The 13,990-nt window shown below is 43.0% G+C and overlaps 1 protein-coding gene across 1 annotated transcript in view; it reads right to left on the bottom strand.

Moving 5' to 3' along the window:
• CCDC69 (coiled-coil domain containing 69) overlaps positions 1 to 13,990 on the bottom strand; it is a gene marked incomplete at its 5' end in the record, with an annotated part of 40,521 nt that overhangs the window by 3,730 nt on the left and 22,801 nt on the right. Inside the window, 4 exons of the mRNA XM_040630390.1 lie at positions 221 to 318; positions 1,205 to 1,324; positions 1,827 to 1,928; positions 2,904 to 2,977. Of these exons, the coding sequence (XP_040486324.1) occupies positions 221 to 318; positions 1,205 to 1,324; positions 1,827 to 1,928; positions 2,904 to 2,977 (394 nt within the window). The remainder of the gene's footprint in view (positions 1 to 220; positions 319 to 1,204; positions 1,325 to 1,826; positions 1,929 to 2,903; positions 2,978 to 13,990) is intronic.

Genomic DNA, 13,990 nt, shown 5'->3' with positions numbered 1-13,990 from the left:
AGCCAGGATGGGGACAGATACCAGTCAGAACACCGAGACCTAGGTTTCTGGGCAGAGCTGGTCTAATGGGATTCTTGACTCTCAAGGAGAGGGAGCCACATTCCCCAGAAAGGCCTGGGCCCGCCTGCCAATCCATTCCCCTGGTTCTCTGAGACCCTCCCAACTGGCGGTGTTGACCAAATGGTGGAGATGGGAGGAGAGGAGGCAGGGGGACAGCTACCTTGACATAACCATCTGGTTGCGGGCCCGGACATGGAGGTCCTCATTCTCCTGCTGCAGGGTGCTGATTTTTTCCTCCAACATCAGATTTTTTTCTTTCTGTAACAAATCAGAAGGAGCTCAGAAAGCCACTGACCTCACATGGCACAACGTATGCCATCACCTCCCTCTTATCTGTGGTCGCTGAAAACACTGACTCATTCTGGACTCAATGTTACATTTCGTGAAGCAGTAAGATTACTTTAAAGAACATAACCAAGGAGTGAACACAGGGCTGCCAATTTTTAATTTTGCCACATGAGACACAGCAAAAGGATACAGCCACTCCCATCTAACGTCTCCATCAGTGCGTAAGGGAGAGGATATTTTTGGTTCTCCAAAGTCAGAAGGATATAATCTATATAAATAAAATTACATGGGTCTGTTAGGCTATTCCACAAAAATGGCTGAACAAAATTCACAGGGAGCATCTGAGATGGTCTGATTAGAATATAGGTTGTGTGGCAGATTTCTTCTGGAGTAACATAATCTCTTTTTGGAGTCCACCCTGGTTTCCCAAGGCCTCCCTTCTCCTGGAGACAAAGCCATCAGTGTGCTCAATGGCCACCACTCCCCAGGCCTGTCCTTGATGATTCTGACCTCCTTTCTGTCTGATTTTTCAGCCTTGCCTTCTTCCCCAGCCCCTGCCTGACATAAAACACCTGCTAATCCCTCCTGGTCAGCCAGGGTATCTACGCTGGTGTCACCCAAGTTAGAGCCACAGGAATAGCCAAGAAAAGCATAGGGCCCATATGGGAAGGGGCCCCTGCTTGACCCAGACTGGCCACAGACCAGTCTCTGCTGTCTCAAGGGCCAGCACTGGTGTGGCCCAGGCCGGAGCCTCCTCAAAGCGCCTTTCCTCTACACGCTTTACAGAGAAAATGACCAGAAAGGAGAAGGCTGAGGCTACGTCCCCCCCCACCCCCAGCTGCTTCCAAGCACAGACCACTGTTTCCATGAGGATCAGCCGCTTGTCCAGCTCGTGAATACGCTCATTCTTCATCTCGATGACAAAGTGTAGGCTCTCCAGCTCCTGCTCCCAGAACTGGCTGGGGCTCCCGTAATCCTAGACAGGGACACAGAATGATCTCATCAGACCAGCAGGCAGGGAGAGAGCGGCACGGGCTACCTGCCTCTTTCCCATTCTGCCTCCAAATCCCTGTTTGCCTCTCATAAGTCACCTCCCTCCCTTGGCTCACGGGAAGTGCCTAATATGCTTGATCTCCTTCTAGCCTAATAATCCCTCTGTTGCAAGCCCTATTACCACCATAGGTGGGGAACTGTAGTTCAGAGAGGTTAAGTTGTTTATGCCAAGTGGTATGTTAGCTCTTTGCATCTAGTTTCTTCTAAATCCAGAGCCCAAGCACTTTACTATTCCCTATGCTTCTCTCTCAGCCTTACTTTCCCCCTCAGTGACACGGGGACCCTGTTTCTTCCAGGCCTTCGTGAAAGTAAGAGTGTCAGGTCTGAGCCCTGGCCTTGAAGAGGGCCTGGCCTTTCCCGTTGCCCAGACCCTGACCTCCCCGGAGATTCGAGAACGAAAAGCTGCCAGGTGTCCTGCCACCTGCCTGGATGTGCTTCTTATAGTCTCGGCTCAGAATGGACTCTTCTACCCTCTTCATCTTGGCCTGGAAGACCTCCAGCTGCGAGGACAGTCCATCAATGGTCTCCTGGAGAAGGGAGTGGGAGAGAGATGGTCAAAGCGTGGTTCAGAAAGGCTGGAGGTGGACTTCTGCTCATCCCAGAGAGGGGGCAGTTTGGGTTCTTGCATCTATCTTCGCTCTGCTCTACTCACCAATGCGGCTTTGATTAGCTTTAACCACCGCCTGAAACATACCAGCCCCATCTCTGGCCATAAAGCTTTTAGTGACTCCCAATCCCCGCAGGGACAATGTCTGGGTGTTCAAGGCTGGCAGTGCTAGCTTGGCATTCAAAGCCCACCCAAGCCAGTCTCTGCACTTTCCCAGCCTTCCCTCTCAGTCCTTCCACTGCCAGGTGCATTCTTGCTTCCTACATTCTCCTGCCAAGAGCTTCCCCCACCCAAACCTTGCTCAATACCTTCAGGATAGAGCACACCTTTCATATGGCTCACGGGCCCACCACTGGGCCCTCATCTCCTCTCCAGCCTCAGTTCCCTCTCACTCCTACTCTTCATCCCGGGGCATCTTGGACTTCTTTCAGTACCACAGGTAATCCATATTTTCCCCTCTTCTCTACGCCTTTAAGTACAGTTGTTTTTTTTTCTACCTAGGACACCCCTCTTATCCTTCTTCATCGGAAGAATTCTAACCCATCCTCCAAGTTCCAGCTAAGGTTTCCTCCCTCTGGGAAGTCCCTGACCTGATAAATTGGCTCAGATGCCTTCCTTAGTGCTTCTGCAGCTCCCGTGCACCCACCTGCCAGCCTGGTCACACCGTGGGACCTGGCCCATGGGGTCTCCAAGATCCTCCAGCCACAGTCCTCAGAGAAATAGGCCAACCCTGATCTCACACCAAGTCCTCTTGAGCTAATAGCCCAGTCACCACATCGAGGGGCTGGCTACACAGAAGACACTCACCTCTGTCCCTCATACCTAAGTAGAGGCCAGGCGGCTTTCCCACAGGTCCTCCCCTCCCCCGCAGAGACGGCCATGACACTCCTCTCACCTGCAGGGTTGCCTTGGCCTCCTGGAAGGAGTGGGTAAGGGTTTCCTTCTCCTGCTCATGTGAGACCCGGAGGACTGTAGGGANCTGGGGCCCACGGTGACTGGGGGGGGGGGCTAGGGATGGCCTTATTCATCTTTCATTTAGTAGGCTTGCAGCTGTGCCAGAAATATAGTAGATATTTAAGAAAAGCTCATGGAAATGGAAACAAATTCTATCCTGGGAGGAACTGTGAACCCTACCAGATTATGGGAGCCACCCATGCCTCACTGAGGCTAAGACCCAAAGATCGTGCAGCAAGCTCATTCGTCTGGCTCACCTGCCGTGAAAATGCATAGGGCCAATGTTTTGCAAGCTGGCTTACCCAAACTTCGAAACCATTAAATCATTATTTCGCAAACCATGGCACAAAACTGCAGTCAGTATGTTCCATCTGAGGCCAGGAAACCTACCTTGTCCTCGTTCAGCTTCTTCCACAACAGAGGAACCTTGAGAAGATCGCTTCAAATATTGAAATGTTCTACTGCCTCAATTGTGAAATGAGTTGTGCTAAGGGACGATCCATGAATGACGTGAGAAAAGGACACACAAGGGCCTTCCAGACTGGGCTGTGCTTGCAGATTTGCTAGCATTCCCTCAAATCAATAGAGTTCTATTTCTTATCCCGCCTCCCCTCAGAGCTCCTCGTGGAAAATTCCAACCTTGTCTCAGCTGAAAGAAGACAACGGGGAAGTGACCAATCAATGGGTAGGATGGGAAATAGGACAGAGAGGATAGGGGAAAAAAAAGTTTCATATGACCAAAGGCCCAGGCATACAGCGGGCCCGTGTCACAGACAAAACAACGTTCAGTAATACAAATGTGATAGAGCCGACAAAAATTCAAGAGACCGGCTGTATAAAAATTACAGGCCGATTTTTTCCAATTATGGGCCAAATTCGTTAATTTGCCTCTCAAGACAGGTTCTGATTCCAGGTAAGCTAGAGGATGTGCCCTCCATACAGACTGTCCTACTGACCGTGGCTATAAAACCGAGACAGAATGAGTGGAATAGTTAGTTGCAGACTCTGAAAAGTAAACATTAGCAGGGAGGCTGGGCAAGAAGACCAGAATCTGAAGTACCATGAAACCAAAAGTTTTAAACAAGACTCAGAATCTCATGTTTCCAAATATTTCAGGATATAATACAAAATTGCTCAGCATATGAATCCAAATGGCTCAGCATACAAATCCGAAACGGCTCAGCGTACAAAGAAGCAGGAAAATCTTAACTTGGCTGAGAAAGACATTCGGCAGATGCCAACACTGAGATGCTACAGATGTCGGAATTATTAACAGAGACGTTAAGACAGCTGATATAAAAATGCCTCATGAAGTAAGGGAGTACCCTTGAAAAGCATGGAAAAATAGAAAGCCTTAGAAAATATATAGAAGCTATTAAAAAGAACCAAAAGGATATTTTAGAACTAAAAAATGTAATACATGAAATTTTCAAAACTCACTAGGTGGGCTCAGTAACTGAACAGAGATGACGCAGATAAAGAGCCAGTGGACTTGAATACGGATCAATAGGGATGATCCAGTCTGAACAATTGAGAGAGAAATGATTGGGAAAAAATGAAGAAAGCCTCAGGGACCTATAAAACAATCCAAAAAATGTCTAACATTTGTGCATCAGAGTCTCAGAAAGAAAAGAGAGAGAGTGCAGTGCGGAAACTGTATTGGGAGAGAGAATGGTTGAATGCTTCCCAAATCTGGCAAAACATAAACCTACGACTGAAGACACTCACTGCACCCCACACAGGGGAAACCAAAGAAATCCACACCCAGACACATCAGTTTTGAAAACTAATGACAAAGAAAAAATCTGGAACTGACCCAGAGAAAAACGGTGCATTCCTTAGAGGAAACAACAGTTTGAATGACTGTGGATTTCTTATTAGAAACCTTGGAGACTAGAGAAACTAAGAACATAAATCAGGAATAAAAACTGCCAAAATAAAAGAACTGTAAATCTAGAATCCTATAGCCCATGAAAATATCCTCAGGAAAGGTGAAACGAAGACATTCTCAGAGGAAGAGACACTAAAATAATTCCTCATCTGCAGACCTACTAAAAGAATGGCTTAAGGAAATTCTTTAGGCAGAAAGCAAATGATACCAGAGGGAAACTCGGAACTTCAGGAGTGTAGGAAGAGTGACAGAACTGGGAAGTGCCTGGGTAATATAATGGACTATTCTTCTTCTTCTTCTTCTCCCCTTGTGCTCTTTAAAATATATTGATGGTAAATCAATGTTATAAATAGTGTAACATTGTCAGATGGGGCATTCAATGTATGTGGATGTATTATCTAAGACAAGTACAACAAAAAGGAGAGAGGATAGGGACCTACATGACGGTAGGCTTGCTACATCCTGTGGCATAATGTGAATTCTAAACAGATGCTTAAATATTTTGTAATTCTTAGAGCAATTACTAAAAACAAAACAAACAAAAAAAAAACACCCCAAAACAAAAAACTATACAAAGAGATATAGTAAAAGAGACCAGAGACAAGTTAAAATGGAATATTAAAAAATGTTCAAGTACTCCAAAAGAAAGCGTGGAAGGAGAGGTTAAAACAACAACCAGAAAACAAATACAAAAATGACAGACCTACATCCAACCATATCAGTAAGAACACTAAACCGGGCGCCTGGGTGGCTCAGTCGGTTAAGCATCTGTCTTCGGCTCAGGTCATGATCCCAGGGTCCTGGGATCAAGTCCCACATTGGACTCCCAGCTTGGCGGGGAGTCTGCTTCTCCCTCTCGCTGTGACTCTCCCCCTGCTTGTGCTCTCTCTGTATCTCTCTCTCTCTCTCAAATGAATAAATAAAATCTTAAAAAAAAAAAAAGAACACTAAACTATATGGTCTAAACATCCTAAGGAAAAGACAGAGATTGTCAGGATGGATCTTTAAAAAAATACCCAACTATGTGCTATTTACAAGAAACCCACTTTAAATATATGTCACAGGTAGATTCAAAGTAAAAAGGTAGAAAAAGCAACATGAATCAAAGGAAAGCTGTAGTGGCTATATTCATTTCAGATGACGTGCACTTAAGAATAAGGAATATTATCAGGGATAAAGACATTGACATTATATAATGATGAAGAGGTCAGTTCTCTAAGAAAACATAACAATCCTAAATATTTATATACCTAACAAAGGAGCCTTGAAATACATGAGGCAAAAACTAACAGAACTAAAATGCAAAATAAATAAATACACACAGCTATAGTAGGGGATTCCAACACTCTTCAGCATTTGGTAGAAAAAGGAGGCATAAAATCAGTAAGAATATAGAAGAACTGAACACTGTCAACACGCTGATTTAACTGATTTATAAACTACATCTTACAGTAGCAGAATACACATTTTTTTCAAGTGCACATGAAACATTCACAGGACAGACCATATTCCGAATCATAAAACAAGCCTTAACAAATTATAAAAGGAGCAAAATTCAAACTATGTTCTCTGACCATAATGAAATCGAACTGGAAATCAGTCACAGAAAGAGAACTATAAATCTCCAAACACTTACACGTGTTCAATGAGCCAAAGAGGAAGTCTTAAGGGAAACTAGAAAATATTTTGAACTGAACAAGAATGAAAATACAAAACATCAGTCTGTGGGAGGCAGATAATGCAGTGCTCAGGGAGAAATTTATGACACTAAATGTTTCTGTTAGGAAAGGAGAAAGGTCTCAAATCAGTAATCTAAGCTCCCAGTGTAAGAAATAATAAGAAAGAAGAGTTAACTAAATATAAAGCAAGCAAGCAGACGGAAATAAAAATAACAGAAATCAACAAGATTGAAAATGGAAAAATCCAGGGGCGCCTGGGTGGCACAGCGGTTAAGCGTCTGCCTTCGGCTCAGGGCGTGATCCTGGTGCTATGGGATCGAGCCCCACATCAGGCTCCTCCACTATGAGTCTGCTTCTTCCTCCCCCACTCCCCCTGCTGTGTTCCCTCTCTCGCTGGCTGTCTCTATCTGTCGAATAAATAAATAAAATCTTTAAAAAAAAAAGAAAATGGAAAAATCAGGAAAATCATAAATGAAACCAAAAGTTAGAAAGGATTTGGAAAGGATTAATAAGGTTGAAAAACCTTAAGCAAGACTAACACAGCAAAAAGAGAATGCACAAACTACCAATATCAAGAATTTAAGAGGGAATATCACCACAGACACGGAAGATATTTAAAACAATAGTAAGAGATTACTACGAGCAATTCTATGCATATAAACTCTGGAATTTAGATGAAATGTACCAATTCCTGAAAAACCACAGACTACTAAAACTCACCCAAGTAAAACACATAACCTGGGCATTCCTATAACTACTAAAGAATTCGAATTTGTACTTAAATACTTTCTGGACAAGAAATGTTTGAGAACAGATGGTTTCATTCACAAATTCTACTGAACATTTTAAAAAATGACACAATACCAGTTCTACACAATCTCTTCCAGAAATGAAAGAGGAAGGGACAGGTCTCACCTCATTCCATGAGGCAAGCTATACCTTGAAACTAAAACGAGTCAGACGGTACAGAACAGCCCTCGCGAACACAGACACAAACATCTTCAGTAAAATATTAGCACGTCAAGTTCAGCAATACATAAAAAAGAATAATATAACGTGATCGAGTAGGGTTTATCCCAGGAATAGAAGGCTAGTTCAAAATTCGAAACTCAAATCCATGTAATCCACAATATTAACAGTCCACAGAAGAAAAATCACACAATTATAGGGATCATAGATGTAAATGTAAAACTTAAAACCATACAGATTTTGGAAGACAACACAGAAGATCTTTGTTACCTGGGGTTCAGCATCGAATTTTTAAGATATGACACCAAAAGTATAATGAATAAAAGAAACAATAAATCGGAATTTATCAAAATTAAAAGCTTTGCTTTATAATATACACTGTTAAGAGAATGAGAAAAAAAAAGAAGAAACCCTATCGCCTAGGAGAAGATATTTGCAAATACAAAGGACTTGTATCCAAAATATATAAAGATCTCTCAAAACTCAACAGTAAGAACAAGCAAGCTAGTTAACAGGTAAGAGATTTGAATGAACATTTGACCAGGTGATGTACAGACAGCAAGTAAGCACAAGAAGAAACGGCCAACATCATGAGTCATTACTGAAATGCAAATCAAACCCATGATGAGATATCGACACCCACCAATCAGAACAGCTAAAATTAAAAAAAATTGGCAAGTGTTTAGTGAGAAGGAACAGTGGAACTCCTATTTCACTCATGGGAATGCAAAATGATGGCCCCTAAGGAAACCAGTTTCCCATTTCTCATAAAGCCAAACATACTCCTGCATTATTTACCCAAGAGAAGTGGAAATTTATGCACACACAGAAATCCATACATGAATGTTCAGAAGAGGTTTATTCATATTTGCCTCAAACTGGAAACAACCCAAATGTCCTACAACAAGTAGATGAGTAAATAATGGAATACAACTCAGCAATGAAAAAAAACCTGAACTATTAATACACACAACTTGGATGAATCTCAAAGACATCCTGACGAGGGGCGCCTGGGGGGCTCAGTCAGTTAAGCATCTGACTTCGGTTCCGGTCATGATCTCAGGGTCCTGCTATGGAGCCCCACGTCTGGCTCCCTGCTTAGCAGGGAGCCTGTTTCTCCCTCTGCCCCTCCCCCTGTTCTCTCTCTCTCTCTCTTTCTCCCCCTCGTAAATAAGTAAGTAAATAAATAAATAAATAAAATCTTTAAAAAAATGCCATGATGAGTGAAAGAGGCCACTACCAAAAATCAGGTATTATTTTGTTTATAAAACAGCCTCGAAAAGACAAAACTATAGTGATGGGGAACAAATCAGTGGGTGCCAGAAACTGGAGTAGGGTGCAGGCGAGTACAGAAGGATATAGCCTGAGGGGCGCCTGGGTGGCTCAGTCGCTTAAGCGTCTGGCCCTTGTTTTCCGCTGGGGTCATGACCTTGGCCTTGTGGGATCGAGCCCCATCAGGCTTCTCGCTCAGTGTGGAATCTACTTGGGTTTCTCTCTCTTCCTCTCCCTCTGTCCCTTCTCCTGCTCGTGTGCTTTCTTTCTCTTTCTAATGAAATAAAATAAAATCTTAAAAAAAAAAAAAGGAAGGATACCTGAGAGAATTTGGGGGGAGTGGAACTGTTTTGTATCAGATTAGGGTGATGACTATGTGAATGTACACCTGTGTTAGAATTTATGGAACTATACACCAAAAAAGTCAACTTTTATGATCATTTAAAAAATAAAAACAAAAAGAGAAAATAAAAGACAGCAAAGGGTCATCAAAGGTGAAAAACCACCCCTAGCTTCTCCCAGTTATCTATGTACCGTCCCCCAAACACATAACATCTTATATTTTCCTTCCCACTATGCTTTTATTCATTCATTTAACACACACTTACGTATCACCTAATATAAGCCAAGTGATTTAGAAATAAGTATGAAGGAATTCTGAGTGGTGGGAAGAACTCAAGATAGGCTGTCCCTTCTCCTCTGGGGTTTTTACAACAGGAAAATTTTCTTATCAATATAGTTATAATCCTAAAAATAGTATCAAAACAATGCAAGGAGAACAGAGCTGTTTTCCTATAAGAGCCTCCTGACAAGTGGAAGGTAGATTTTAGAGATATGGAAAGTGACCTGAGAGTCAAGGTAGATTCTAGAATTATAGAAAGTGAGCTGAGGTTGAGTGACAGGCCCAACATTGCACAGCACGTTAGAATTAAAACACAGCTCTTCAAATTCCCAGGGCGAGGGCTTCAAATCCATTCCAAAACATTTTGTGCTAATGTTGCAATATGTTTCAAGAATCTTAAAATTGTTCAGACCTCTGTTCTAGTTATTCCATTTCTGGGAATCTAAGGACATATCGCGAAATGTGGGCACATCTTTATGCAAAAGACGTTTAGTGCAGTGTTATTTACAGCAGTTAAAATCTGGAAGTCTAGACTCACAGGATATAAGGAAAACCATATATGCCATGGTCTAACCTAACATTTACAAGCAGCATAATTATTTGGAAACATGTTGGAAACAATGTTAAATGAAAAGAACAGGATCTAAAATTTTACATCTAAAATAATCCTAACTGGGGGCGCCTGGGTGGCTCAGTGAGTTAAGGATCTGACTCTTGGTTTCGGCTCAGGGCGTGATCTCAGGGTCATGAGATTGAGCCCTGGTTGGGCTCCGCAAGGAGTCTCCTTGAGATTCTTTCCCCTTCCCTCTCCCTCCTTCTTGCTCCTCCCCCTGCTTGTGCTGTCTCTCTCAAATCTATCTATCTATCTATCTATCTATCTATCTATCTATCTATCTACCTATCTTTTTTTAAAGATTTTATTTATTTATTTGATAGAGAGAGACAACCAGCGAGAGAGGGAACACAAGCGGGGGGGGTGGGAGAGGAAGAAGCAGGCTCCCAGCGGAGGGGCCTGATGTGGGGCTCGATCCCAGAACACCTGGATCACGCCCTGAGCCCAAGGCAGCCGCTTAACGACTGTGCCACCCAGGCGCCCCACTATCTATCTATCTTTAAAAAAGTAATCCTACCTGTAATTTTAAAAGATAGTTCTCAGAAAAGATCATGCAAGTACCAATGATGAAAGGAAACACTGGTATAACATTTTCTAGGTCTGTTTCAATAACATTAAAAATCTACATAAGCTTCTCCAAAGAAGATATACAAATGGCCAAAAAGCACATGAAAAGATGCTCAGCACAATTAGGCATTAGGGAAATGCGAATCAAAACCACCATGAGATACCCCTCCAACTTCACAGGATGGCAACAATGGCAACAACAACAACAATGGAAAATGAGAAGTGTTGGCGGGGATGTGGTGCGATTGGAACCCTTGGGCGTCGCTGCTGGGGATGCAGAGAGGCGCAGCTGCTGTGGCCGACCTTTCGGCCGTATGATCCCCACAATGCTACTGCTGGGTGTGCATGTGGGGGAACCGGAAGTGGGCGGACGAGCAGGTGCTCGTAGAGCGGCACTGTTCGCGGTCGCCATAGGGTGGAGGCAGCCCAGGTGTTCATCAACTAACGAACGGGTAACAAAGTGTGGTGTGTCCATGCCAGTGATAATGGAATAGGGTTCAGCCATAAAAAGGAATGGAGCAGCTTTTAAAATGGGAGAGAAAAACAGCAACAGTGCAAACGTACAGTGAAGCAAGGATGCGCCCTGCAAACCTCATGCTGGTGAAGAAGCCAGACGTGGGGTCACAGATGGCATGATTCCATTACTGAGTGTCCACAATGGACGGAACCATGGCCCGAGAGTGGGCTGGTGGCTACCAGGGGCTAGGAGGTTGGGGAGGGGCAGGGAGTGACTGCATGGTGGGGATGGGACTTCCTCTCAGGGTGATGAGCGTGTACTGGAACGGGATGGGGTGGCGGTTGCAGGACACCCTGAATGTATGAAATGTCACTAATGGTAATGGTCTTACGTGTATTTTCAGAAAAAAAATACATAAATCTTGTCACACCAACTCTACTGAAGGTTATTCTAAAGATAAAATCATGAATGTGGCCAAGATTTTACAAAACGGTTCACTGTGTAAGTATCATTGCTATTATAAACACTGGCAGAAGTTTGAGATCACCTACACGCCTAACCACTGGGCCTCAGTTACATGAACAAGGGCTGACATTGGAATGCTGTGTAATTACTAAAACTTACGTTACGGAAGTTTAATGACAAGATGTTAATAGAATTCAGAGTGAGAACAATTTATCTCCTCCCCCAAAGTCTGTGTGTTTATGTGTATAGATGAATATCCCAGGTAGGCGCGCGCGCGCGCACACACACACACACACACACACACACACACACACACAGAATGAAAGGGATCTATATCAAAGGGGTAACAGTGACTAGTTCTGGGTGGAATTACACAACTTTAATTCTCTCAATAAGAAAATAATAAGTACTAATAATTGCTTGCTAAGTATCTTGTGAAATATTAGGCACCGTTCTAAATTTTATGTATCTGTACATCAAATCATTTAATTCTCATAAAGACCCTATACATGAAGTCAACCCAATTCTTCAAGGTTACACAGCCAGTAAGAGGAAGAGGTGAAGCTGGGATCCAAACCCAGGGACTGTGGCTGCAGAGCCTGAGGTCCTAACAACGATGCTATAAGATCATTTTGTTTAACCCATAGATTCTAATTTTTTATGATGGTCACCATATCAAAGGGAAAAAAGTTATTTGAAAAAAATAACCTAACTATAAATTGTAAAAGCTTTCATTGTTTTTGTTTTTAAGCTTTTGTTTATTTGATACAGAGAGAGAGAGAGAGAGCACAAGCAGGGGAGGAGGCAGAGGGAGAAGCAGGCTCCTGGCTGAGCAGGGAGCTGGGTACGGGGCTTGATCCCAGGACCCTGGGGTCATGACCTGAGCTGAAGGCAGCCGCTTAACCGACTGAGCCACCCAGGGCCCAGAAAGCTGTCATTGTTGTAGGGAAGGAATATGGATATTTAAAAATTCTCCTATTTGTCTAGATTTTTCAAATTTCCTTTAAGGAATATGAATTGCTTTTAAGTGGAAAGGGGGAAAAAACCCTCTCAACTAAGGTTACACAAAGCATGGTGTCAGTTTTAAAGTCATGTCCAAAAGGACAAGTCCAAGGACCCCGAAGACTCCCGCCCTAAAGCAGCCAACTATTTGTGGATCAGAAGCAGGAGGGGGCAAGAGGTCTAGAAGAGATATTTGAACAAATTGTAGCTGAAAACTTCCCTAATCTAGCAAGGGAAACAAACATTCGTGTCCAAGAGGCAGAGAGGACCCCTCCCAAGCTCAACCACGACAAACCTACACCATGTCACGTCATAGTGCAATTCGCAAATATTAGATGCAAGGATACAGTATTGAAAGCGGCCAGGGCAAAGAAATTTCTCACGTACCAAGGCAAAAGCATCAGGATTACGTCAGACCTGTCTACACAGACCTGGAATGAGAGAAAGGGTTGGGGGAGCATATTTAAAGCTCTTTCAGAGAAAAACATGCAGCCAAGGATCCTTTATCCAGCAAGGCTGTCATTCAGAATTGATGGAGAAATAAAGACATTTCAGAATCGCCAGTCACTAACCAATTTTGTAACCACGAAACCAGCCCTACGGGAGATATTACGGGGGGTTCTATAAAAGTAAAAAGGCCCCAAGAGTGATACAGAACAGAAAGTCACAATCTATAGAAACAAAGACTTTACAGGCAACATGGACTGGCAACATGGCAACATTAAAATCATATCTCTCAGTAATCAGTCTTAATGTAAATGGTTTGAACCATCCCATAAAACGCCACAGGGTTGCAGATTGGATAAAAAGAAATGACCCATCCATTTGCTGTCTACAAGAGACTCATTTCAAACCCAAAGATGCATTCAGACTGAGAGTAAGGGGATGGAGTACCATCTTTCACGCAAATGGACCTCAAAAGAAAGCTGGGGTAGCAATTCTCATATCAGATAAATTGGATTTTAAACTACAGACTATAGTTAGAGATGCAGAAGGGCACTATATTATTCTTAAGGGAAGTATTCAACAAGTGGATATGACAATTATAAATATATATGCCCCCAACAGGGGAGCAGCAAGATACACAAGCCAACTCTTAACCAGAATAAAGAGACATATAAATAAAAATACATTAATAGTAGGGGACCTCAACACTCCACTATCAGAAATAGACAGAACACCCTGGCAAAAACTAAGCAAAGAATCAAAGGCTTTGAATGCCATACTCGACGAGTTGGACCTCATAGATATATATAGAACACTACACCCCAGAACCAAAGAATACTCATTCTATTCTAATGCCCATGGAACATTCTCAAGAATAGACCATGTTCTGGGACACAAAACAGGTCTCAACCGATACCAAAAGATTGAAATTATCCCCTGCATATTCTCAGACCACAACGCTCTGAAATTGGAACTCAACCACAAGGAAAAATTTGGAAGAAACTCAAACACTTGGAGACTAAGAACCATCCTGCTCAGGAATGA

This window comes from Ursus maritimus, unplaced genomic scaffold (assembly GCF_017311325.1).
Source record: "Ursus maritimus isolate PB19 unplaced genomic scaffold, ASM1731132v1 scaffold_15, whole genome shotgun sequence".
In the NCBI taxonomy this organism is placed as follows: domain Eukaryota; kingdom Metazoa; phylum Chordata; class Mammalia; order Carnivora; family Ursidae; genus Ursus; species Ursus maritimus.
Note: the sequence above shows the minus strand (reverse complement) of the source record. Positions and strands in the feature narration are given on the sequence as shown.